Source organism: Pristiophorus japonicus, chromosome 13, assembly GCF_044704955.1.
Source record: "Pristiophorus japonicus isolate sPriJap1 chromosome 13, sPriJap1.hap1, whole genome shotgun sequence".
Taxonomy (NCBI): Eukaryota; Metazoa; Chordata; class Chondrichthyes; family Pristiophoridae; genus Pristiophorus; species Pristiophorus japonicus.
In genome coordinates this window covers 32,799,539-32,826,566 of record NC_091989.1, presented here as the reverse complement: position 1 = coordinate 32,826,566, position 27,028 = coordinate 32,799,539, and the positions used below count along the sequence as shown (strand labels likewise).

The window sequence follows — 27,028 nt, the reverse complement described above, 5'->3', positions numbered from 1 at the left end:
GTACAGCTGCAACACTGGCATCTATCTGAAAATGTGGAAAACTGCCCAGGTATGTCCTGTCCACAAAAAGCAGGACAAATCTAATCCGGCCAATTACCGCCCCATTAGTCTATGCTTAATCATCAGCAAAGTGATGGAAGGTATTGTCAACAGTGGTATCAAGTGGTACTTACTCAACAATAACCTGCTCACTGATGCTCAATTTGGGCTACGCCAGGACCACTTGGCTCCAGACCTCATTACAGCCTTGATCCAAACATGGTCAAAAGAGCTGAATTCCAGAGGTGAGGTGAGAGTGACTGCCCTTGACATCAAGGCAGCATTTGACCGAGTATGGCATCAAGGAGCCCCAGTAAAACTGAAGTCAATGGGAATCAGGGGGAAAACTCTCCACTGGCTGGAGTCATATTTAGCACAAAGGAAGATGGTTGTAATTGTTGGACGCCAATCATTTCAGCCCCAAGACATCGCTGCAGGAGTTCCGCAGAGCAGTGTCCTAGGCCCAATCAGCTTCAGCTGCTTGATCAATGCCCTTCCCTCCATCATAAGGTCAGAAGTGAGGATGTGCGCTGATGATTGCACAGTGATCAGCGCCATTTGCAACTCCTCAGATAATGAAGCAGTCCATGCCCGCATCTATCCTGGACGACATTCAGGCTTGGGCTGATAAGTGGCAAGTAACATTCATGCCACACAAGTGCCAGGCAATTACCATCTGCAACAAGTGAGAGTGTAACCACCACCCCTTAACATTTCCATAGCCAAATCCCCCAATATCAAGATCCTGGGGGGGTCACCATTGACCAGAAACTTAACTGGACCAACCACATAAATACTGTGACAACAAGAGCAGGTCAGAGGCTGGGTATTCTATGGCGAGTGTCTCACCTCCCGACACGCATGGATGAGTGTAGCTCCAACAATACTCAAGAAGCTTGACACCATCCAGGACAAGGCAACCAGCTTGATTGGCACCCCATTGACCACCTTAAACATTCACTCCCTCCACCACCAGCGTACCATGGCTGCAGTGTGTATCATCTACAAGACGCACTGCAGCAACTTGCCAAGGCTTCTTCGGCAGCACCTCCCAAGCCCGCGAACTCTACCACCTAGAAGGACAAGGGCAGCAGACTTATGGGAACACCACACCTCCACGTTCCCCTCCAAGTCACACAACATCCTGACTTGGAAGTATATCGGCGTTCCTTCATCATCGTTGAGTCAAAATTCCGGAACTCCCTCCCTAACAGCACTGTGGGTGTACTTTTACCACACGGACTGCAGCGGTTCAAGAAGGTGGCTCACCACCACCTTCTCAAGAGCAATTAAGGATGGGTAATAAATGCTGGTTTTGCCAGCGATGGCCACATCGTATGAACGAATAATTTAAAAAAACATGCTGGGGGATCATAGCACCTTGACACAAGCCTTCCATGTCTTAATCAAATCTCTGCAGTCTGGCCTACAATGAGGCCGAATAAGCTGAGGGAGAACCTAGAAGCAGGGGTTGGGGAGAAGGAGACAGGGATGAGGGAGGTGCCTCTCAGGGCAACTCATTATCCATGCCACCCATTTCACCCACTCAAACAGCTTGTGTAGAGCCAGAAGGCAGAGTTGGAATGCACTACACGACAGGGTGGTGGAAGCAGATTCAATAGTAACTTTGAAAAGGGAATTGGTTATATACTTGAAAAGGAAAAATATACAGGACTATGGGGAAAGCGCAGGGGAATGGAACTAATTGGATAGCTCTTTCAAAGAGCTGGTACAGGCACGATGGTTGAATAGCCTCCATCTGTGCTACATGATTCTATAAAGGTGAGCAGGTCCTTACAGGCACCTGAGCAGCAGACCAGTTACAGGGACATTTTCTGACCCTGCTGAAGGAGCTAAAGAGGTTCCACTGTAGGAGACAACACAGTTCTATAACTCTGTCTGCCTGGTGAATGAAGCGCACACAGCTCAGAAGAATTATTCAGCTAACTGTTGTCTATAAATGGGTCAGCTTTGGCTACATGGTAGCACTGTTGCTTCCGAGTCAGACGGTGTGGGTTCAAGCCCATTCCGGACGTTTGAGCATAATCTAAGGTAACACTTTAGTGCAGTACTGGGGAAGTCACTTGCCAAAGCCCATCCTAAGTGGAGGAAGTGCATCTGGGAGGGCGCTGAGCACCTCGAGTCTCATCGCTGAGAGCATGCAGAAATCAAGCGCAGGCAGCGGAACGAGCGTGCGGCAAACCTGTCCCACCTACCTTTTCCCTCAACGACTATCTATCCCATCTGTGACAGGGACTGTTGTTCTCATATTGGACTGTTTAGCCACCTCAGGACTCATTTTAAGAGTGGAAGCAAGTCTTCCTCGATTCCGAGGGACTGCCTATGATTGATTGATTGACTGGGGGAGTGCGGCATTCTCGCAGGTGTCTTTTGGATAAGATACTAAATGAGGCCCCGTTTTCCCTCTCGGAAGGACATAAAAAAATGACACTATTTGAAGAGCATGGAAATTCTTCCAGTGTCTTGACCAATACTTATTCCTCAACCAACAGGAATAGTGCAAAAAGCTGGATGGACCATAGAGTCTTTTCCTGTCTGTTCATTGTTCATATTTTCATATGTTTAAAATAGATTATCTGGTCATTATCACACTGCTGTTTGTGGGATCTTGCTCTGTGCAAATTGGCTGCCACATTTCCTACATTATAAAGGTGACTACACTTCAAAAGTAGTTCATTGGCTATGGAGTGCTTTGGGACATCCTGAGGTCATGAAAGGCACCATATAAATGCAAGTCTTTCTTCTTCTGTCTTCATATTATCATGCCTTCAAATAATTTTGCATTAGGCAGCAGTTTTATAAATTACACTATGATCTATTACCTTATGATCAGAATATCACACAAAGAATGACTTGTAATGTACGGTGTCAGTTTTTGTTTCTGTTGCTCATCAGGTTAGATTTTCAAAGTCCTCACAAATAGCAAGATATCTCACATGCTGTGGGTACATATTGGAAAATTGCAGACAAACTGCCTCCAATTTCTGTCTGTTGGAATTAATGTACAGATAGTTACAGTGGGCACCCCCACAATTCTCTGATGTGCACTTGTGTGTTAGGATTCAGAAAATATTTTCTTCCATATTTATATACCGAGTGCGAAGAGAAATCAATCATATGAGCATGCCCCCATATTTAATGTCATTGAAGTCAAACACTTCTTAAAATTGTATTGCCTTTGCGATTGTACCCATTGTTTTATTTCTAATATCCAGAGTAAATGGAAAAATAATTAATGTTATTGTTTATATTTTTAGCTTCTACAAAGGTCACAAAGGTTACATTATATAAAAGTTGCCAATAGATTTGTGTAAAGAAATTATATTCAAAAAGTTTGTTTTCATTCAGCTAATATGTTTCAAATGACAGCAATGTTATGCCATACAAACCATATTAATCTCATGAGATAACATAATTTTTACAGGTTGCCAAATGCCTTATTCCATTCAACAACAACATCTTGCATTTATAGAAACATAGAAACATAGAAAATAGGCGCAGGAGTAGGCCATTCAGCCCTTCGAGCCTGCACCACCATTCAATAAGATCATGGCTGATCATTCCCTCAGTACACTTTTGCTGCTTTCTCTCCATACCCCTTGATCCCCTTAGCCATAAGGGCTATATCTAACTCCCTCTTGAATATATCCAATGAACTGGCATCAACAACTCTCTGCGGCAGGGAATTCCACAGGTTAACAACTCTCTGAGTGAAGCAGTTTCTCCTCATCTCAGTCCTAAATGGCCTATCCCTTATCCTAAAGACTGTGTCCCCTGGTTCTGGACTTCCCCAACATCGGGAACATTCTACCCGCATCTAACCTGTCTCGTCCCATCAGAAGCTTATATGTTTCTATGCGATCCCCACTCATCCTTCTAAACTCCAATGTATAAAGGCCCAGTTGATCCAGTCTCTCCTCATATGTCAGTCCTGCCATCCCGGGAATCAGTCTGGTGAACCTTCGCTGCACTCCCTCAATAGCAAGAACGTCCTTCCTCAGATTAGGAGACCAAAACTGAACACAATATTCCAGGTGAGGCCTCACCAAGGCCCTGTACAACTGCAGTAAGACCTCCCAGCGCCGATACTCAAATCCCCTAGCTATGAAGGCCAACATACCATTTGCCTTCTTCACTGCCTGCTGTACCTGTATGCCAACTTTCAATGACTGATGAACCATGACACCCAGGTCTCGTTGCACCTCCCCTTTTCCTAATCTGCCGCCATTCAGATATTATTCTGTCTTCGTGTTTTTGCCCCCAAAGTGGATAACCTCACATTTATCCACATTATACTGCATCTGCAATGCATTTGCCCACTCACCTAACCTGTCCAAGTCATCCTGCAGCCTTCTAGCACTCGGAATGAGTGATCACAGTATGGTTGAATTTGTAATACAGATTGAGGGTGAGGAAGTTGTGTCAGAAACGAGCGTACTATGCTTAAACAAAGGGGACTACAGTAGGATGAGTGCAGAGTTGGCTAAAGTAGACTGGAAACACAGACTAAACGGTGGCACAATTGAGGAACAGTGGAGGACTTTTAAGGAGCTCTTTCATAGTGCGCAACAAAAATATATTCCAGTGAAAAAGAAGGGCGGTAAGAGAAGGGATAACCAGCCGTGGATAACCAAGGAAATAAAGGAGAGTATCAAATTAAAGACCAATGCGTATAAGGTGGCCAAGGTTAGTGGGAAACTAGAAGATTGGGAAAATTTTAAACAACAGCAAAGAATGACTAAAAAAGCAATAAAGAAAGGAAAGATAGATTACGAAGGTAAACTTGCGCAAAACATAAAAACCGATAGTAAAAGCTTTTGCAGATATATAAAACGGAAAAGAGAGACTAAAGTAAATGTTGGTCCCTTAGAAGATGAGAAGGGGGATTTAATAATGGGAAATGTGGAAATGGCTGAGACCTTAAACAATTATTTTGCTTCGGTCTTCACAGTGGAAGACACAAAAACGATGCCAAAAATTGCTGGTCACAGGAATGTGGGAAGGGCGGACCTTGAGACAATCACTATCACGAGGGGGGTAGTGCTGGACAGGCTAATGGGGCTCAAGGTAGACAAGTCCCCTGGTCCTGATGAAATGCATCCCAGGGTATTAAAAGAGATGGCGGAGTTATAGCAGATGCATTCGTTATAATCTACCAAAATTCTCTGGACTCTGGGGAGGTACCAGCGGATTGGAAAGCAACTAATGTAACGCCTCTGTTTAAAAAAGGGGGCAGACAAAAGGCAGGTAACTATCGGCCGGTTAGTTTAACATCTGTAGTGGGGAAAATGCTTGAAACTATCATGAAGGAAGAAATAGCGGGACATCTAGATAGGAATAGTGCAATCAAGCAGACGCAGCATGGATTCATGAAGGGGAAATCATGTTTAACTAATTTACTGGAATTCTTTGAGGAGATAACGAGCATGGTGGATAGAGGTGTACCGATGGATGTGGTGTATTTAGATTTCCAAAAGGCATTCGATAAGGTGCCACACAAAAGGTTACTGCAGAAGATAGAGCTACGTGGAGTCAGAGGAAATGTATTAGCATGGATAGAGAATTGGCTGGCGAACAGAAAGCAGAGAGTCGGGATAAATGGGTCCTTTTCGGGTTGGAAATTGGTGGTTAGTGGTGTGCCACAGGGATCGGTGCTGGGACCACAACTGTTTACAATATACATAGATGACCTGGAAGAGGGGACAGAGTGTAGTGTTACAAAATTTGCAGATGACACAAAGATTAGTAGGAAAGCAGGTTGTGTAGAGGACACAGAGAGGCTGCAAAGAGATTTGGATAGGTTAAGCGAATGGGCTAAGGTTTGGCAGATGGAATACAATGTCAGAAAGTGTGAGGTCATCCACCTTGGGGAAAAAAACAGTAAAAGGGAATATTATTTGAATGGGGAGAAATTACAACATGCTGAGGTGCAGAGGGACCTGGGGGTCCTTGTGCATGAATCCCAAAAAGTTAGTTTGCAGGTGCAGCAGGTAATCAGGAAGGCGAATGGAATGTTGGCCTTCATTGCGAGAGGGATGGAGTACAAAAGCAGGGAGGTCCTGCTGCAACTGTATAGGGTATTGGTGAGGCCGCACCTGGAGTACTGCGTGCAGTTTTGGTCACCTGACTTAAGGAAGGATATACTGGCTTTGGAGGGGGTACAGAGACGATTCACTAGGCTGATTCCGGAGATGAGGGGGTTACCTTATGATGATAGATTGAGTAGACTGAGTCTTTACTCGTTGGAGTTCAGAAGGATGAGGGGTGATCTTATAGAAACATTTAAAATAATGAAAGGGATAGACAAGATAGAGGCAGAGAGGTTCTTTCCACTGGTCGGGGAGACTAGAACTAGGGGGCACAGCCTCAAAATATGGGGAAGCCAATTTAAAACCGAGTTGAGAAGGAATTTCTTCTCCCAGAGGGTTGTGAATCTGTGGAATTCTCTGCCCAAGGAAGCAGTTGAGGCTAGCTCATTGAATGTATTCAAGTCACAGATAGATAGATTTTTAATCAATAAGGGAATTAAGGGTTACGGGGAGCGGGCGGGTAAGTGGAGCTGAGTCCACGGCCAGACCAGCCATGATCTTGTTGAATGGCGGAGCAGGCTCGAGGGGCTAGATGGCCTACTCCTGTTCCTAATTCTTATGTTCTTATGTTATGTTCTGATGTCCCCCTCACAGCTCACACTGCCACCCAGTTTCGTGTCATCTGCAAACTTGGAGCTATTACACTCAATTCCTTCATCCAAATCATTGATGTATATTATAAAGAGCTGGGGTCCCAGCACTGAGCCCTGCGGCACTCCACTAGTCACTAGTTTCCATTCTGAAAAGGACCCGTTTATCCCGACTCTCTGCTTCCTGTCTGCCAACCAGTTCTCCATCCACATCAGTATATTACCCCCAATACCATGTGCTTTAATTTTGCACACCAATCTCTTGTGTGGTACCTTGTCAAAAGCCTTTTGAAAGTTCAAATACACCACATTCACTGGTTCTCCCTTGTCCACTCTACTAGTTACATCCTCAAAAAAATCCAGTTGTCAAGCATGATTTCCCCTTCATAAATCCATGCTGACTTGGACCGATCCTGTCATTGCTTTCCAAATGCGCTGCTATTTCATCCTTAATAATTGATTCCAACATTTTCCCCACTACTGATGTCAGGCTAACTGGTCTATAATTATCCGCTTTCTCTCTCCCTCCTTTCTTAAAAAGTGGTGTTACATTAGCTACCCTCCAGTCCAGAGGAACTGATCCAGAGTCGATAGACTGTTGGAAAATGATCACCAATGCATCCACTATTTCTGGGGCCACTTCCTTAAGTTTTCTGGGACTATCAGGCCCCGGGGATTTATTGGCCTTCCCATCAATTTTCCGAACACAATTTCCCGCCTAATAAGGATATCCTTCAGTTCCTCCTTCTCACTAGACCCTCGGTCCCCTAGTACTTCCGGAAGGATATTTGTGTCTTCCTTCGTGAAGACAGAACCAAAGTATTTGTTCAATTGGTCTGCCATTTCTTTGTTCCCCATTATAAATTCACCTGATTCTGACTGCAAGGGACCTACATTTGTCTTTACTAATCTTTTTCTCTTCATATATCTATAGAAGCTTTTGCAGTCAGTTTTTATGTTCCCGACAAGCTTCTTCTCGTACTCTATTTCCCCCCTCTTAATTAAACCCTTTGTCCTCCTCTGCTGAATTCTAAATTTCTCCCAGTCCTCAGGTTTGTTGTTTTTTCTGGCCAATTTATATGCCTCTTCCTTGGATTTAACACTATCCTTAATTTCCCTTGTTAGCCACGGTTGAGCCACCTTCCCCATTTTATTTTTACTCCAGACAGGGATGTATAATTGCTGAAGTTCATCCATGTGATCTTTAAATGTTTGCCATTGTCTATCCACCATCAACCCTTTAAGTATCATTTGCCAGTCTATTCTAGCCAATTCATGCCTCAAACCATCAAAGTTACCTTTCCTTAAGTTCAGGACCCTAGTTTCTGAATTAACTGTTTCACTCTCCATCTTAATAAAGAGTTCTACCATGTTATGGTCACTCTTCCCCAAGGGGCCTCGCACAACAAGATTGCTAATTAGTCCTTTCTCATTACACATCACCCAGTCTAGGATGGCCAGCTCCCTAGTTGGTTCCTCGACATATTGGTCTAGAAAACCATCCCTAATACACTCCAGGAAATCCTCCACCACCGCATTGCTACCAGTTTGGTTAGCCCAATCAATGTGTAGATTAAAGTCACCCATGATAACTGCTGTACCTTTATTGCATGCATCCCTAATTTCTTGTTTGATGCTGTCCCCAACCTTACTTCTACTGTTTGGTGGTCTGTACAGAACTCCCACGAGCGTTTTCTGCCCCTTGGTATTCCGTAGCTCCACCAATACCGATTCCACATCATCCAAGTTAATGTCCTTTCTTACTATTGCATTAATTTCCTCTTTAACCAGCAATGCCACCCCGCCTCCTTTTCCTTTCTGTCCATCCTTCCTAAACATTGAATACCCCTGGATCTTGAGTTCCCAGCCTTGGTCACCCTGGAGCCATGTCTCCGTGGTGCCAATTACATCATACCCGTTAGCTGCTATCTGCACAGTTAATTCGTCCACCTTATTCCGAATACTCCTTGCATTGAGGCACAGAGCCTTCAGGTTTGTCTTTCTAACACACTTTGCTCCTTTAGAATTTTGCTGTAATTTGGCCCTTTTTGCTTTTTGTCTTAGGTTTCTCTGCCCTCCACTTTTACTTTTCTTCTTTCTATCTTTTGCTTCTATCCCCATTCTACTTCCCTCTGTCTCCCTGCATAGGTTTCCATCCCCCTGCCATATTAGTTTAACTCCTCCCCAACAGCACTAGCAAACACTCCCCCTGGGACATTGGTTCCGGTCCTGCCCAGGTGCAGACCGTCCGGTTTGTACTGGTCCCACCTCCCCCAGAACTGGTTCCAATGTCCCATGAATTTGAATCCCTCTGTTCTGCACCACTCCTCAAGCCACGTATTCATGTGAGCTATCCTGCAATTCCTACTCTGACTAGCACATGGCACTGGTAGCAATCCTGAGATTACTACTTTTGAGGTCCTACTTTTTAATTTGGCTCCTAGCTCCCTAAATTCGTCTTGGCGGACCTCATCCCGTTTTTTACCTATATCGTTGGTACCTATATGCACCACAACAACTGGCTGTTCACCCTCACTTTTCAGAATGCCCTGCACCCGCTCCGAGACATCCTTGATCCTTGCACCAGGGAGACAACATACCATCCTGGAGTCTCGGTTGCAGCCGCAGAAACGTCTATCTAGTCCCCTTTATTGTGCTTTTATTGTAGAAAAACATTCCAAGGTGTTTCACAAAGGCATAATCAGAAAAAAATGAACACTCAGCCAAAGAAGATGATATTAGGATAAGTGACCAGAATTCTGGTCAAAGAGGTGGTATTAAGGAGGATCTTAAAGGAGAACGGGAAGATGCTCTGTTTTCTATCTCCTGCCACCTGGCATGATGCCTATTTTTCATGTTATAAAAAAAGCCTCCTTCTTTGCATCTGGAAGAAAATTTGTTTCTCAAACTCTACTAAAAAGTTATGTCTCCTGTTCTGTCTTCCCATATCTTAACCATGTTAAAACAGTAGGGTGATTTTAACTAGGGGTGCACCATGGGTGGGAGGGTAGAGCACACCCATGCTTACCCATTGTTGCTGAAGAAAAGGAAGAATTGCATTTATATAGCGCCTTTCACGACCACCAGACGTCTCAAAGCGCTTTACAGCCAATGAAGTACTTTTGGAGTATAGTCACTGTTTTAAAGTGAAGCCGAAGTTAAGTTTTGCCATGAAGCCTGAGCAATTTGAGGCCTGGACCTCATTTACATGCCACTGATGAGCTCTAGGCGCCAAGCAGACACCTTGCTGCAGCTCGCCAGTAGTGGAAGGGTGGGAAATTGCCAGCTCTCATGCTGAGCCAGTTTACCATTGGATCTGGTGAGGGGTGGGGGAGGAATTCTCGGAAGGGCCGGCAGAAGGCTAAGTTTTTTGTGAATCCAGGAGGAGCACGCCTACTCCTTCTGGCCCTACCAGAAAATAATTAAATATTTACTGGGTCGTTTCCGGAGCATTTCTCAGAGGTCCCTTTAAGGACTGCTGGTTACGCCACTCAATACCTGATACAATTGGCGAAATCCACTTACTTGTACCTCCAAATTGCAATCAGGATCCTATGTATATCATACGATTCAAATCTGTATATTAGAAGTGGTAACCCACCCAAAACAGGCAGGCAGATGCTGACCATCTCAGAACCCTATTCAAGATGGCAGCGGTCGGAGTGCCAGCATAAACTGGGTGGTAGATATCCCAATTCCAATTCTGGGTTGCTACCGTCACATTGGCGCCGAACAGAATCAGTTAAAATTGGCTCTAATGACATAGGAACATGAGTAGGCCATTCAGCCCCTCGAACCTGCTCCTCCATTCAAATAGACAATGGCTGGTCTGTATCTTAACTCGATTTGCTCGCCTTAGCTCTATACCCCTTAATAAATTTACCTCATAAAAATCTATTAATCTCAGTTTTGAAAGCTCCAATTGTTCCATCAGCCACAGCATGTGAAACACTTCAGGACATTTCTGAGCTATCTGACAAGGTGCTGTATAAATGGATGTTTCTTCTTTTCTCAGTAACAATGTCAGTTCTCAATCACCAAACATACCTTGCTCCAGAGAGAACTTGTCTGTGTAAGCACTTTCCAGGATTGACAAACTTGTGCACATCTTGCCAGTTCTTGAACGCCAAGATGATTGAAAATCTAGGATGGAGGAAATAATATTTAGAAAATGATTATTCAAACACAACTTCAGTACATAACTGTTAAATGCACTTGGCAATCTTCAATAAGATTACCATGATCCTTTAATGCAAAAATGTGGAAATTATGATGAAACTGTATAACGCATTGGTTCAGCCCCAGTGAGAGTATTGTGTCCAATTCTTGGCACCAAACTTTAGGAAGGATGTGAAAGCCTTAGAGAAGATGCAAAAAAGATTTACGAGAATGATTCCAGGAATGAGGGACTTCAGTTACATTGATAGACTGAAGAAGCTGGGGTTGTTCTGCTTAGATGGGAGAAGATTGAGTGGAGGAGCTTCGGAGGGTGTGAATCGGGGCTGGAGGAGGATCGGGAGGACAAAGTGGTCAATGGTCTGAGGTGCATTGGAGGGTTTGAATCAGGGCCGGAGGAGGCTCGGGGGTGGGGGTGTGGTTAGGGGCTGGAGGAGCATCAAAGCCAGAGGGTGAAGGCTGTGAAGGTGATTGGAGTCCAGAGGGTGGAGGTCAGAGGCCAGATGGGTTATCGGAGGCTTCGTCAGGGGGGGGGGGAGGTCACGGGGAGGGGAGGTCTGGGGGAGGGGGAAATTGGAAGGCTTGGGATGGGGTGTTCGATTGCAAGAGGTGGGTGAGGCAGGGACACTGGATCAAACAGGTAAGTGGAAATGCACTTACCTTCTGGATCCAGCAGTCCTCGCCTTACTTTAACTGGCAGCATTAGATTTGTAATGGTGGATCACCAGGAGGCAAGCCAGACTCTCTATAATAATTAAATAGGCAACTCGCCTCCTGGCAGCGGGTTGGCTGCCCACTCCTCCGCCCCATCCCACTTCCATTAAAACCGGAAGTAGGCGGGTTGTGGTTGGGATTCAGTTTTTTAACTCATTAATCTCCCACCCGACCCCAACCCACCCGTTTTTTGGGGGGTTAGAATTCATCCAAAGTATCTGTTAAAAGCATTTTAAGTACTCTCTTAATGGAACATACCAAATTTAAATCAAACAAAGTAGGAATATATACATATATATACACAACCTTTAGTGCTGTTGCCCAAGGCAACTGGGAAATATGATCTTTCATCTCTTCCATGGTTACCAATTGTATATCATTCTCATCATCCAATTCCCCTCGTTCCAGGCGCTATAAGGAGAGAAAATAGCAGGACTTGTAAGGCACTGTGAAATCTACCATTAGACCAACATCATAAATAAAAATCATTAATTAAAACATCGTCTCCTTTACATTAAAACAAAATAGCCTGGGTTTTCCGTTGTCAGCCAATTTTTGCAGTAAATTGGATGGCTGGTAAACAAATTTGGGTATTCTTTCAATTCGTACAATAGCATCGCTTCCGAAGTGGGGTGGGACCAGTGGCATTGGAAGTGCCCGTGTCAAACAGGCATGCACTTCACTTAATTATGTATTTAGTGGCATATCATCCTGCAAGCCATTTCCCGTCATTTTATCGTGCAGGACTTCAAGTATAAAGGACACTCATTTGAAATCGGCATCTCGGATTTCTAGGAAATCAGCTGTGGGAATAGGTGATTTGAAGGGCCCAAGTAAGTTAACAATAATCCTTCCGACTTCATTCACTTTTTGAATTTTCCTTCTATTAGCACCTAGGTTCTCACAAGCCATTCTGTTGTTTTACTTTTTTCTCCCTCCAGCACCATTATTGGCAGCAATGGATTCCCCCAATGGGAATCTTCCTCGAAGAGGAAGAGCATCAATGGAGGAATGTCAGGCAAGTTTGGCTGCATGGGAGATGTTCTATGCCCAGCTGCTGGTACCTGTATATCTGTTTCTTGAGACATGGGTATTCTGGCAGACAATAAGTGTTAATGGAGACTCTTTTCCCAAAGGAAGTTGGGGAAGCACACCCAAAGGCATCACTCAGACATGTGAATCTTTGACTACTGTATGGATCACAGTAAATCACACCATAGCAGCACTGCATGAAATAAGGCATATTTAGGTGAAATAGTCAGAGCAGCCTGATTGGCCACTTCCACCAAGATGCCACCAACTATTTTTGCAGAACTCCATTTAACTCCATGAGGAATGGTCTTCACAGAGTCAGGTTCAGCAGAGAGCCATATACAACTACCATGCCGCATAGGGCTGTTAAATCAAGTGACAGGAGTGATCAACATAGCCTGAAATGTGGCTCCACCTCCTTGAAGGCACGTCCAATGCTGACCTCTGGGGGTGGTGTCTTACTTTTCAGCAATGTTCTCTGTTGTCTTCAGCTTTGCAGCCTCTGGAGGATAATACAGCACTGTTAACAATGGTGTGCTTAAGTAGAATTCTATCTACTTTGTGGATTTCTTATCAGAAAAGCAGTAGCTGGCGAAGAGATGGAAGAATACTTAGAAACTTTAAAAAAGACGCTGAAGGCACAGAAACTCCCATATCTCCATCATCAATTGTCAGGAAGTCAAGAGGAAGCCGTTGCTTCAACTTCACGTGGTATCAAATACCAGATTTTGCTATGCTCTCTTCCAGTAGCCTGGCATTCACTGGCATTGTGTACTATATTCTTCTGCAAGGAATGTATAATGTTGATTGGCTGCTGCAGTTTCCGGATTCTGCAGTCACAATTCGTCAGGATTCATGGAATGCATGGTAGTAATTGTAGGTGTCAGGGAGCAAGTTTGTGCGACTCAATGTGTTACCATGCATTACAGAATGTGAGACATTTAACACGAGTACTGACAAATTACTTTGCTTCCAAGACAAAGAACAGTGTGGGTAGAATGCGATACCCTAAAGTGAAATATTTGACTACTGTTCCCTGAAATACTTATGTGCTTCTTTATTAGCTCTCTGGTCCGTTATTCATTTGAATGCACTCATATTGCTGCTGATCTAGTGCAGTCATTAAACATTTCCAGTACTGCAAGTGGGGTTATCCATTCAAAGCCACTGCCATGTCCTTTCACATGGGCAATGCTGCTATATCTGATGGCTTCTTCCCTGTTACTTCAACAATGGCGTCCCTTTGTTCACCAATTTGGGCACTTCCAAATCAGCTTCTGAACAGTTAGAAGCTTGCTTTTACCTTCTTAGCTCCAGTCATTTCAGTTCCTCTTCCAAAAGCTGCTCAGCCGTTTAACTGCATGAAGCCATTTATAAGGAAGTTGCAACCATCCCTTCCTGGGAAGATCAAAGCCATCATTTTCAGCCCCAGCTCTGGGCTCTTATGCATCCTCCACTCCCTTTGACCCACCACTGGTAGCCATGCCTTAAGCTGTCTAGGCCCAATGCATTGGAATTCTCCCCCGAAACCCTGCCGCCTCTTCGTTTCCCTCTCCCACTATGACCCTCCTTAAAACTGACCTCTTTAATAAAGCTTTTAGTCACTCCTGATAAATATTGCCTTCTTTGGCTCGGCATCCATTTTTTCTGATTATGCTTCTCCGAATTTCATTAACAGAAATATAGCAAGTTGTTGCTGTTGTTGAATTTTCTGGGCTCCCCTGTCATTATCTGGCCTTCTGCTGGCAGACATGGGATCTTCTTCCCTTCCCCTCCCCCCCCCCCACCTTAACTAGTGCTGTCAGCCTCATACTCTGCCTCTCGCTTCACTGCCGACAAACACCAGGAATCTACCAAAACTCACATTCAACCTCCAGTTGTGCCAAACCTCAGCTCCATCTACTCAGTAATGCTAGATCAAAGGATCTCCCATGCTGCAAACTCCAGAACCATTCCCGAGTGCTACCAAAGCCCACATCATCCCCCAGTGCTACCAAAGCATAGACTGTTAATAAAGTTCTCAAGTGCAGTTAAACCCAATTCCCCTTATCAAAACTACTAAAGGCCAGGGGGTAAACGTTTCTTGAGGCTCCTCCCAATCTCTCGCCACAACTTTAGCAGATCGGCAGAAACCCTGCATATGCCATTTCTCCAGAGTTTCAACCAATATTCAGCCGAAATTATGCCAACTGTTCAGGAGAAACCTCTGAGGAAACTTTACCCTATAATATCGATCTCAAATTAGTGCATATTGTACACAATCCTGCTTTGTATTCTTCAACTTTAAAATGGTAAGGGATAAAAACTAAATACATAGTTATATATAAAATATAAAGGCCACTCATTTACAGCTTTCACAGAATAATGGAGAGAGTTGTGAAATCTAACACCCAAAGCACCAGTAAAAATATCAGAATACATTTTAAGAAAATTTAAATTGGACTCACTTATGGTAAATGAATGGCCCCAATTTGTCCCATACATGCCTTAAATATCCTTATTGCTATAAAACCGTATTTTCTGATCGTGATCGATGAAAGTAATATATTAAAAATCATACATCTGTCAACTTTTTCTATTATAGATTCCTATCTCCACATGTCAAATAGAAACCACCAATGTAATCTTGTCACACTGTAATCACACTCTCTCACCAGTGGAGACACTGCAACACCACATTGCTGGGAAGTTGTAATTACAGCCTAATGTGGCAGTTTTCATTATAAATGGGGTTGTAGGAATTTATGATAGAATATAAAAATAACAAAATCTAAGCCTTTGAAGAGACTGGATTATGTTTGCAGCCCTGGTCCAATTGTTAGGGCAATCCTGCTCCTGACTTTTAATCCCACTTCACCTGAAGACTACATACAATTGGTCTTGACTCCCCATATGCAACGCCATGGGAGATCAACTAGTCCATAAAAAAAAGGTCTATTTGGAATGTCCATTCCAAAATAATGCCATTTTCCACTTTAAAATTCATGGCTATCAAAATGGGGAGTGCTGTTAAGAGAATTTGTACTCCTGTTATATAAGATGGTTGCAGCACAGAAGGAGGCCATTCAGCCAGTTGAGCCCGAGCCAGCTCTCTGCAAGAGAACGTCAGCTAATCCCACTCCCCCGCCCTTTTCCCGTAGCCCTGCAAATTTTTTTTCTTCAGGTACTAATCCAATTGAGTTTTAATGTTTTTTGGGTGCTTGTTTTCAATGATCATTTGTGACACTGATCCATCCCAGCATAAAATATGGGAGCATGTATGCTGCCATATACAAATATTTGTACTACTCATCACATTAAAATTAGCCTCTTACCAATTTTGGATAGGATCGTCTTTCGCAGTTGGGCAGCATGAAATGGACAGGGAAATTGCATTGCCATAATATTGTGGCCCAATACTGACTTTATGCTATTGCTGATAGCATAAGGCAGTGGAAAATCCAGCATGTTAATTTTGCTTACAATAGGGATAGCTACAGGCTAGACTGGAATCATACCTAACACAAAGGAAGATGGCTGTGAGTGTTGGAGGCCAATTATCTCAGCCCCAGGACATTGCTACTGGAATTCCTCAGGGTAGTGTCTGGGTCCCAACCACTTTCAGCTGCTTCATTAATGACCTTCCCTCCATCAATTCCATTCGCAACTCCTCAGATAATGAAGCAATTCTTGCCCGCATGCAGCAAGACCGGGACAACATTCAGGCTTGAGCTGAGAAGTGGCAAGTAACATTCACACCACACAAGTGCCAAGCAATGACTATTTCCAACAAGCAAGAGTCTAACCACCGCCCCTTGATATTCAACATCATTACCATCACTGAATCCCCCACCATCAACATCTTGGGGAGGTCACCATTGACCAGAAATTTAACTGGACCAGCCACATAAATACTGTGGCAACAAGAGCAGGTCGGAGGCTGGGTATTCTGAAACAGGTGTCTCAGCTCCTGACTCCCCAAAACCTTTCCTCCATCTACAAGGCACAACTCAGGACTGTGATGGAATACTCTCTACTTGCCTGGATGAGCGCAGCTCCAACACTCAAGAAGTTTGGCACTATCCAGGACAAAGCAGCCTGCTAATTGGCACCTAATCCACCACCTTAAACATTCACTTCCTTCACCACCAGCGCACTGTGGCTGCAGTGCGTACAATCTACAAGATGCACAGCAGAAACTCGCAAAGGCTTCTGAGAGAGCACTTCCCAAGCCCGTGACCTCTACCACCTAGAAGGACAAGGGTAGCTGGCGCATGGGAACACCATCACCTGCAAGTTTCCCTCCAAATTGCACACCATTCTGTCTTGGAAATATATCACCGTTCCTGTAAAGTCCTTACACAATACCACAAATCCACACGAGGTACATTCTATGGACAAGGTCACTCTGTAACCTGCACCTTTATTCACAGGACCAAGAAGTGATGACCCTGCATGGGACCTCCCTTTATATACCTGGATGACCAGGTGAGGAGTGTCTCCCACAAGTTCACCCCTGTGGTCGATGTGTGCATTTCTCAAGTATATACAGTATTGCAGTGTTGTTACATGAAGGTTACATACATGAATCACCTCCCCCCCAATGTCTTATTAAAGGTTAAGTCTTTCGGTTGGTCTGCGCTCCCTCGTGGAGCGCCGCAGTTGGGGCTCTGGCTGTTGAGCCTTGGCCTGCGTGTCTGTCCCCTGTGGTGATTCCGGCCTGTCCGGGCTGACCGCAGGGATTGAGCATGCTGCTGAATGTTCTTGTTGCTCGTTCACTGGCAGTGGTGTGAATACCTCATCTCATGATCTTCCTCAGTTTCCTCAGAGTTCATGCTGAACCTTTTTTTTTACTTGGTCCAGATGCTTGCAGCATATCTGCCCATTGTTAAGTTTAACCACGATGACCCTATTCCCTCTTTGTCAATTACAGTACCTTCAAGCCATTTGGGTCCCACGGTGTGATTGAGAACAAATACGGGGTCACCAATTTCTATACATCTCCCCCTTGAATTACGGTCATGGTACTCATTTTGGGACTGGCGCTTGTCTTCAACAATGTCGGACAAGACAGCATGAATGAGGGACAGCCGAGTTTTGAGTGTACATTTCATAAGGAGCTTCCCGGGCGGGACCCCCGTGAGCGAGTGCGGTCGGGACCTATAGGCCAGCAGGAGGCGCAATAGGCGGCATTGAAGGGAGGGACCTTGAATCCTGAGCATGCCTTGTTTTATGATTTGGACCACACATTCCACCTGGCCATTGGAGGCCGGCTTGACATGGTTGATGCCATTACCCGACATGAACTCCCGGAATTCGTAGCTAGTGAAACATGGGCCACTATTGCTAACAAGGATGTCCAGCAAACCGTGGATCGCAAAGACCGCACGTAGACTCTCCACAGTGGTGGATGTCGTGCACGAATTCAAAATGATGCACTCGATCAATTTCGAGTATGCATCAACCACGATGAGAAACATTTTCCCCATGAATGGACCCACGTAGTCTACGTGAATGCGTGACCATGGCCTGGTGGGCCAGGTCCACGGGCTGAGCGGGACCTCCCTGGGGGCATTTCCCAGCTGAGCACACGTCATGCACCTGCGAACACAATGTTCCAGGTCTGAATCAATTCCAGGCCATCAAACGTGTGACCGGGCAATGGCCTTCATCAGCACGATGACTGGGTGCTCGCTTTGGAGTTCCCTGATGAAAGCTTCCCTGCCCCTCTGGGGCATGACTACCCGGCTGCCCGATAGTAGGCAGTCGGCTTGGATGGAGAGCTCATCCATCCGCCTGTGAAATGGTCTGACCTCCTGAGGGCATGCTCCGTGTGCGGGCGCCCAATCCACAGTCAGGATACATTTCTTAATCAAAGATAGGAGGGGATCTCTGTTGGTCCAGATTTTGGTCTGGCGGGCTGTGATAGGGGAGCCTGTGCTGTCAAAGGCACCAATGGCCATGACCATCTCAGCGCTTTGCTCCGCTGCCCCCTCAGTGGTGGCCAGTGGAAGCCTGCTGAGCGCGTCAGCGCAATTTTCAGTGCCCAGCCGGTGCCGGATGGTGTAGTCATACGTAACCAGCATGAGAGCCCATCGCTGTATGCGCGCTGACGCATTGGCATTGACAGCCTTGCTGTCTGACAACAGGGATGTTAATGGCTTATGGTCCGTTTCTAATTCGAACCTGCTGCCAAAAAGGTACTGGTGCATCTTTTTCACTCCATAGACACATGCGAGTGCTTCCTTCTCAACCATCCCATACCCACATTCTGCTTAAGAGAGTGACCTGGAGGCATAAGCCACAGGTTGTAGTTGCCCCTCAGCATTGTACTGCTGCAACACGCACCCAACCCCATAGGACGATGTATCACATGTCAGAACCAATTTCTTACAGGAGTTGTACAGGGTCAACAATTTATTTGAACAGAGTAGGTTACGCACTCGATTGAAAGCCCGTTCTTGACAGTCCCCCCAAAGCCAATCGTAACCCTTACGCAGGAGCACATGTAGCGGCTCCAACAATGTGCTTAAGTTCAGCAGAAAGTTCCCGAAATAGTTCAAGAGTCCCAGAAATGAATGCAACTCCGATGTTAGAGTGGGTGACAGCTCAGATGAACAGGACCCCAAGAAAGAATGCAAAAGGCAGGAGGCAACAGAGCAGAGTAGCACTGGGGTAAGTGTAAACCACAAGGTGATAGGAAGGGACAATATGTATGAATATAAAGGGGCTGCAGGTGGGGTCAAAACTAAAAATCATGGTTTAAAAACTAGTATTAAAACACTTTACCTAAACGCACGCAGCATTCGAAATAAAGTAAATGAGTTGACGGCACAAATTATTACAAATGGGTATGATTTGGTGGCCATTACAGAAACGTGGTTGCAGGGTGGCCAAGACTGGGAATTAAACATACAGGGGTATTTGACAATTCGGAAAGATAGACAAGAAGGGAAAGAGGTGGGGTAGCTCTGTTAATAAAGGATGATATCAGGGCAGTTTTGAGAGACGATATTGGATCTAATGAACAAAATGTTGAATCATTGTGGGTGGAGATTAGAGATAGTAAGGGGAAAAAGTCATTGGAAAAAGTTTATAGGCCCCCAAATAATAACTTCACGGTGCGGCGGACAATAATCAAGGGAATAATGGAGGCATGTGAAAAAGGAACGGCAGTAATCATGGGGGATTTTAACCTACATATCAATTGGTCAACTCAAATCGCACGGGGTAGCCTGGAGGAGGAATTCATAGAATGCATACGGGATTGTTTCTTAGAAAAGTATATTACAGAACCTACAAGGGAGCAAGCTATTTTAGATCTGGTCCTGTGTAATGAGACAGGAATAGTGAACAATCTCCTAGTAAAAGATCCTCTCGGAATGAGTGATCACAATATGGTTGAATTTGTAATACAGATTGAGGGTGAGGAAGTAGTGTCTCAAACGAGCGTACTATGCTTGAACAAAGGGGACCACAGTGGGATGAGGACAGAGTTGGCTAAAGTAGACTGGGAACACAGACTAAACGGTGGCACAATTGTGGAACAGTGGAGGACTTTTAAGGAGCTCTTTCATAGTGCTCAACAAAAATATATTGCAGTGAAAAAGAAGGGCGGTAAGAGAAGGGATAACCAGCCGTGGATAACCAAGGAAATAAAGGAGAGTATCAAATTAAAAACCAATGCGTATAAGGTGGTCAAGGTTAGTGGGAAACTAGAAGATTGGGAAAATTTTAAACGGCAGCAAAGAATGACTAAGAAAGCAATAAAGAAAGGAAAGATAGATTACGAAAGTAAACTTGCGCAAAACATAAAAACAGATAGTAAAAGCTTTTACCGATATATAAAATGGAAGAGTGACTAAAGTAAAAGTTGGTCCCTTAGAAGATGAGAAGGGGGATTTAATAATGGGAAATGTGGAAATGACTGAGACCTTAAACAATTATTTTGCTTCGGTCTTCACAGTGGAAGACACAAAAACCATGCCAAAAATTGCAAGTCATGGGAATGTGGGAAGGGAGGACCTTGAAACAATCACTATCACTAGGGAGGTAGTGCTGGACAGGCTAATGGGACTCAAGGTAGACAAGTCCCCTGATCCTGATGAAATGCATCCCAGGGTATTAAAAGAGATGGCGGAAGCTATAGCAGATGCATTCGTTATAATCTACCAAAATTCTCTGGACTCTGGGGAGGTACCATCAGATTGGAAAGCAGCTAATGTAACGCCTCTGTTTAAAAAAGGGGGCAGACAAAAGGCAGGTAACTATAGGCCGGTTAGTTTAACATCTGTAGTGGGGAAAATGCTTGAAGCTATCATTAAGGAAGAAATAGCGGGACATCTAGATAGGAATAGTGCAATCAAGCAGACGCAACATGGATTCATGAAGGGGAAATCATATTTAACTAATTTACTGGAATTCTTTGAGGATATAACGAGCATGGTGGATAGAGGTGTACCGATGGATGTGGTGTATTTAGATTTCCAAAAGGCATTCGATAAGGCGCCACACAAAAGGTTACTGCAGAAGATAACAGTAAGCGGAGTCAGAGGAAATGTATTAGCATGGATCGAAAATTGGCTGGCTAACAGAAAGCAGAGAGTCGGGATAAATGGGTCCTTTTTTGTTGGAAATAAGTGGTTATTGGTGTGCCACAGGGATCGGTGCTGGGACCACAACTGTTTGCAATATACATAGATAACCTGGAAGAGGGGACAGAGTGTAGTGTAACAAAATTTGCAGATGACACAAAGATTAGTGGGAAAGTGGATTGTGTAGAGGACACCAAGAGGCTGAAAAGAGATTTAGATAGGTTAAGTGAGTGGGCTAAGGTTTGGCAGATGGAATACAATGTCGGAAAATGTGAGGTCATCCACCTTGGAAAAAATACAGTAAAAGGGAATATTATTTGAATGGGGAGAAATTACAACATGCTGCGGTGCAGAGGGACCTGGGGGTCCTTGTGCATGAATCCCAAAAAGTTAGTTTGCAGGTGCAGCTGTGAATGTTTAAAAATGTATAGAGACATTGAAGTTGAGAACGTGGAAATTGTATAGGGACAGTATAAGCTAACAAAGAATTCATGGGGGAATAGCCATGACATCTCAGACTCGAGACTGCGAAATGTTACAACACTAACACGTATTGAAACAAAACCCACAGCTTGCAGAAAAACCTCAAGGTCTTATTAAATCATGTTATTAACCTGAAACATTAACAGAAGGTCTTTGTTTAAAATCAGACCATACTTAGGTCGGCTTATGAGTGGACAAAGGGAAAGAGGGATCAAAAGAGATAGGCTGAGCTAGGATGTCACTCTAGCCCTATCTTGTTATCATTTGCCGAAAATGTATAACCATCGTCCCTTTACAATGTAACGTCACTTTGTCCGTAGGAAGTGGGTGCGTTCGAACAGACTTGCATTCCTTCTGTCTGATAAAGTCCCCGATCGGGATTTGCTTTTGAAATAAAAGCTTGCTTTGTTTAAAGCACAAACAGTATTCGTTTCAGTAATTTTGCTGAACCAGATTGAGGTAAAAGAATCCAAGAATCAACACAGCAGGTAATCAGGAAGGCGAATGGAATGTTGGCCTTCATTGCGAGAGTGATGGAGTACAAAAGCAGGGAGGTCCTGCTGCAACTGTATAGGGTATTGGTGAGGCCGCACCTGGAGTACTGCGTGCAGTTTTGGTCACCTTACTTAAGGAAGGATATACTAGCTTTGGAGGGGGTACAGAGACGATTCACTAGGCTGATTCCGGAGATGAGGGGATTACCTTATGATGATAGATTGAGTAGACTGGGTCTTTACTCGTTGGAGTTCAGAAGGATGAGGGGTGATCTTATAGAAACATTTAAAATAATGAAAGGGATAGACAAGATAGAGGCAGAGAGGTTGTTTCCACTGGTCGGGGAGACTAGAACTAGGGGGCACAGCCTCAAAATACGGGGGAGCCAATTTAAAACCGAGTTGAGAAGGAATTTCTTCTCCCAGAGGGTTGTGAATCTGTGGAATTCTCTGCCCAAGGAAGCAGTTGAGGCTAGCTCATTGAATGTATTCAAATCACAGATAGATAGATTTTTAACCAATAAGGGAATTAAGGGTTTTGGGGAGCGGGCGGGTAAGTAAAGCTGAGTCCACGGCCAGATCAGCCATGATCTTGTTGAATGGCGGAGCAGGCTCAAGGGGCTAGATGGCCTACGCCTGTTCCTAATTCTTATGTTCTTATTAAGTTCTTATGTGTTGCAGGGCCTGGGCGCTTGTCGAATCGCCTCTGTTTTGGATTCGGTAGGCCAAATCCCATCTGCAGCAACCCTCCTGCCCAGAAATTCGACTTCGGGAGCCAAAAACACACACTTAGGTTTCTTGAGTCGCAGGCCTACCCGGTCCAGTCGGCGTAGCACCTCTTCCAGTTTGTGGAGGTGTTGCTCGGTGTCCCGACCCATGATGAGGATATCGCCCTGGAATACGATCGTTCCAGGAATGGATTTGAGCATTCTTTCCATGTTTGTTTGAAAGATCGCGGCCGCTGATCGAATGCCAAACGGGCACCTGTTGTAAACAAACAGTCCCTTGTGCGTGGTGATTGTGGTGAGTAGTTTGGATTTGTCAGCCAGTTCTTGGGTCATGTAGGCTGAAGTGAGGTCCAACTTGGTGAACAGCTTGCCGCCTGCCAGCGTGGCAAAAAGATCCTCCGCTCTCGGAAGTGGGTATTGGTCTTGTAGGGACACCCGGTTGATAGTCGCCTTGTAGTCGCCACAGATCCTGACCGAGCCATCCGCTTTTAGGACGGGAACAATGGGGCTTGCCCAGTCGCTGAATTCAACAGGCGAGATGATGCCCTCTCTCAGCAAATGGTCCAAATCGCTTTCAATTTTCTCCCGCATCACAGCTCTGGCTTTGTGGTGCACTGGTCTGGCGTCTGGGGTGATGCGAATCACTACTTTGGTACCTTTGAACGTCCCGACGCCAGGTTGGAATAGCGACTCAAATTGCTGTAGCACCTGTGAGCATGAACTTCGCTCCACAGATGACACTGCGTGCACATCCCCCCATTTCCAGTTCATCTCAGCTAACCAGCCCCTCCCCAACAGTGCGGGACCATTGCCCGGGACAATCCGGTTCACTGATCCGTTGTATGTGACAGCTAACGTTGCACTGCCTAGCACTGGAATGATTTATTTGGTGTACATCCGTAATTGAGTCTCAATGCGTTCTAGCTTGGGTCTGCTGGCTTTGCGTGGCCATAGCTTTTCGAATTGTTGAAGGCTCATGAGTGGCTGTCTGGCCCCCGTGTCCAGCTCCATGCGTACCGACTGGGATGCCGTTTAATAGGATCTTCATCATCATAGGTGGCGTTTTGGTATATGAGCTGTGAATGTTTGCCACATGAACATGCTGAACTTCAGCGTCCATTGATTTGCCCCACGCATCATCCTGCCTCGCAGACCCCTCTTCTGGTCCATCCGCCTCGTAAATTAGCCTGGTCGCAGGCTTCCTGCACATTCTGGCTAAATGGCCAGTGAGGTTACAATTTCTGCAGGCGAACTGTTGAAACCTGCAAGTCCTAGCAGCATGTCTGCCCCCACACCTCCAGCAGGAACTGAGATTCCCATTGTTGTGAACAAAAGAGCTTTTACCAGGCATTCCTCGTTGAATGTCCCTTTGACTGCTCTTGAGCACCCTGTTAGTGGGTGTCAATGGCCCCATCCCAGAACGCATTGTCCACTGGGATGGCGTAAATGTCTGTTCAGCCTGCCATTGTCTGTGTTGAAAACCTGTTCTGGGGTCTATTGCTGCCTGGGGTGTGTCGAACTGCCCTTGCCTGCCTGCTGGGCTCTAAGTCGCGTTTATGATATTGACCCCTGATCCATCGCCACGTTGGAGTCAGGGTTGCGTGCGTATATTATCTTGGTCTCCTCCTCCCCCACCATAAGTCTGAGCCAGTTACGCCGCCGCTTCCAAGGTCAAGTCCTTCGTCTCGATTAGCTTTCCGAAAATCCCGGCATGACCGATGCCCTCAATAAAGAAATCCCTTAGAATCTCCCCCCTGCAGGCGACTGTAAACTTACAGAGGCTGGCCAAGCGCCGGAGGTCCGCAACGAAGTCTGGTATGCTCTGTCCTTCCCGACGTCAGTGGGTATAAAATCTGGCCCATGTGTATGCTGCTCGCTGGTTTGAGGTGTTCACTGATTAGCTTGCTGAGCTCTTCAAAGGTTTTGTCCACCGGTTTCTCGGGTGCTAGCAGGTCTTTCATGAGCGCTGGTCAGTAAATGAGCCCTTCGCTTGTCGGCCGCTGCATCTCCCATCCAGTCCTTCGTGACAAAGCTCTGCTGAAGCCTCTCAATGAAATCGTCCCAGTCCTCACCAACACAGTACCGTTCCTCTGTGCTACCGATGGCCATTTTCGTGGATCGTTGATTCCCGTTTCTTGTCGCCACTGCAAAGTCCTTACACAATACCACAAATCCACACGAGGTACATTTTATGGACAAGGTCATTCTGTGACCTGCACCTTTATTCACAGGACCAAGAAGTGATGACCCTGCGTGGGACCTCCCTTTATATACCTGGATGACCAGGTGAGGCGTGTCTCCCACAAGTTCACCCACTGTGGTCAATGTGTGCATTTCACAAGTATATACAGTATTGCAGTGTTGTTACATGAAGGTTACATACATGACAGTTCCTTCATTGTCGCTGGGTCAAAATCATGGAACTCCCTTCCAAACAATACTATGGGATTACCTTCACCACACAGACTGCAGCGGTTCAAGAAGGCGGCTCACCACCAGCTTCTCAAGGGCAATTAGGGATGGGCAATAAACGCTGACCTTGCCAGTGACGTCCACTGTGGCACATGAAATGATATAATGAACTCCGTATTGTGAGCCAGTGACTAGGTGTAACCTGGTCAATCTTTAATGGCTTCCAGAAGTGAAGATACAAAGGTGAGGTTCAGGTTATATACCAGGCCCAGCACGAGTGTACCTATGACCCTAGGACCTCCGACTGTAGTGTCCCATGGTGGTGGGCAGACCTTATGTGCATACATTACATCATTCCATCCCAGTTCTTGGCACAAGTCCATATTACAAGTTCAGACGGTCCAGAGTCCTTCGCTCCATGGTTGACCGTCTCAGTACAATCCCAGTGCTTTTCGAGTCTCTCATGACTTGGGGCTGGGCGTTGACCATAGTGGGTTCTTCTGATGGCTGGACGTGAGTTGGTTGGTCTTTTAAGCTCGCGGTGTCTTCTTCCACCACAAAAAACATTTTGCCGAGGAAGGGGCCTGCAAAGTCGATGTGGATTCGAGACCACGGTTTGAATGGTCGTGACCACAGACTGAGCGGAGCTTCCTTTGGGGCATTGCTTAACTGCATGCAAGTGCTGCACTGATGCACGCATGACTCTAAGTCCAAGTCAATGCCAGGCCTCAAACATGCGACCTGGCGATGGCCTTCCTCATGACAATACCGGGATGCTTACTATGTAAATCCCGTACAAATCTCACCCTGCCTTTCTTGGGCATTACGACACGATTACCCCACAGTAAACAGTCAGACTGGATGGAAAGCTCATCTTTGCGACGGCTGTATGGTTTGGTTTCATCACCCATTTCCTTGGAGATGGTCGACCAGTCCCTGTTAAGAACAGAACGTTTTACAATCGATAGGATCCTGGCTGGTCCAGGTCTTAACTTGTTGAGCAGTTCCAGGTGACCCTTCTTATAGTTTGCCTGACTCATTGGCTTGCTGGAATACGCAGCCGACCCCATAGGATGACGCATCACAGGTCAAAACTAGATGCTTGCATGGGTCATACAGTACCAGTAGCTTGTGGGAACACAACAGATGAAGTTCACCCTACACCCAGTCGTCTCCTTTCCTGAGCAGCTTGTGCAAGGGCTCGAATACTGTGCTCAATTTGGGTAAGAAGTTACCGAAGTAGTTGAGAAGATCCAGGAACGAACGCAGCTCCGTCACATTCTGGTGCCTGGGCGCATTTTTGATGGACACTGTTTTCACGTCTGTAGGCCTGATCCCATCTGCAGCAATCTTTCGTCCAAGAAATTCGACCTCTGGTTCCATGAAAACGCATTTCGAACGGTTTAGCCTGGGTCCCACTTTGTCCAGACGACGCAGAACCTCTTCCAGATTGAGCAGGTGCTCAGCGGTGTCACAACCTGTGACTAGGATGTCGTCTTGGAATACCATGGTCCTGGGGACGGATTTCAATAGGCTTTCCATGTTTCTCTGAAATATGGCTGCCGCCGAACGAATGCCAAAAGGGCACCTGTTGAAAATAAACAGTCCTTTGTGCGTGTTGATGCACGTAAGTTTCTTTGATGATTCAACCAGTTCCTGTGTCATGTAGGCTGACAT

General features: G+C 45.5%; 1 protein-coding gene across 4 annotated transcripts in view; it reads right to left on the bottom strand.

Moving 5' to 3' along the window:
* fbxl13 (F-box and leucine-rich repeat protein 13) overlaps nucleotides 1-27,028 on the bottom strand; it is a 491,421-nt gene that overhangs the window by 305,177 nt on the left and 159,216 nt on the right. For all 4 annotated transcript variants that reach the window (XM_070897338.1, XM_070897339.1, XM_070897341.1 and 1 more), the window contains exons 8-9: nucleotides 11,936-12,040; nucleotides 10,787-10,882 (exon numbers count right to left, since the gene is read on the bottom strand). In XM_070897338.1, the coding sequence (XP_070753439.1) occupies nucleotides 10,787-10,882; nucleotides 11,936-12,040 (201 nt within the window). The remainder of the gene's footprint in view (nucleotides 1-10,786; nucleotides 10,883-11,935; nucleotides 12,041-27,028) is intronic.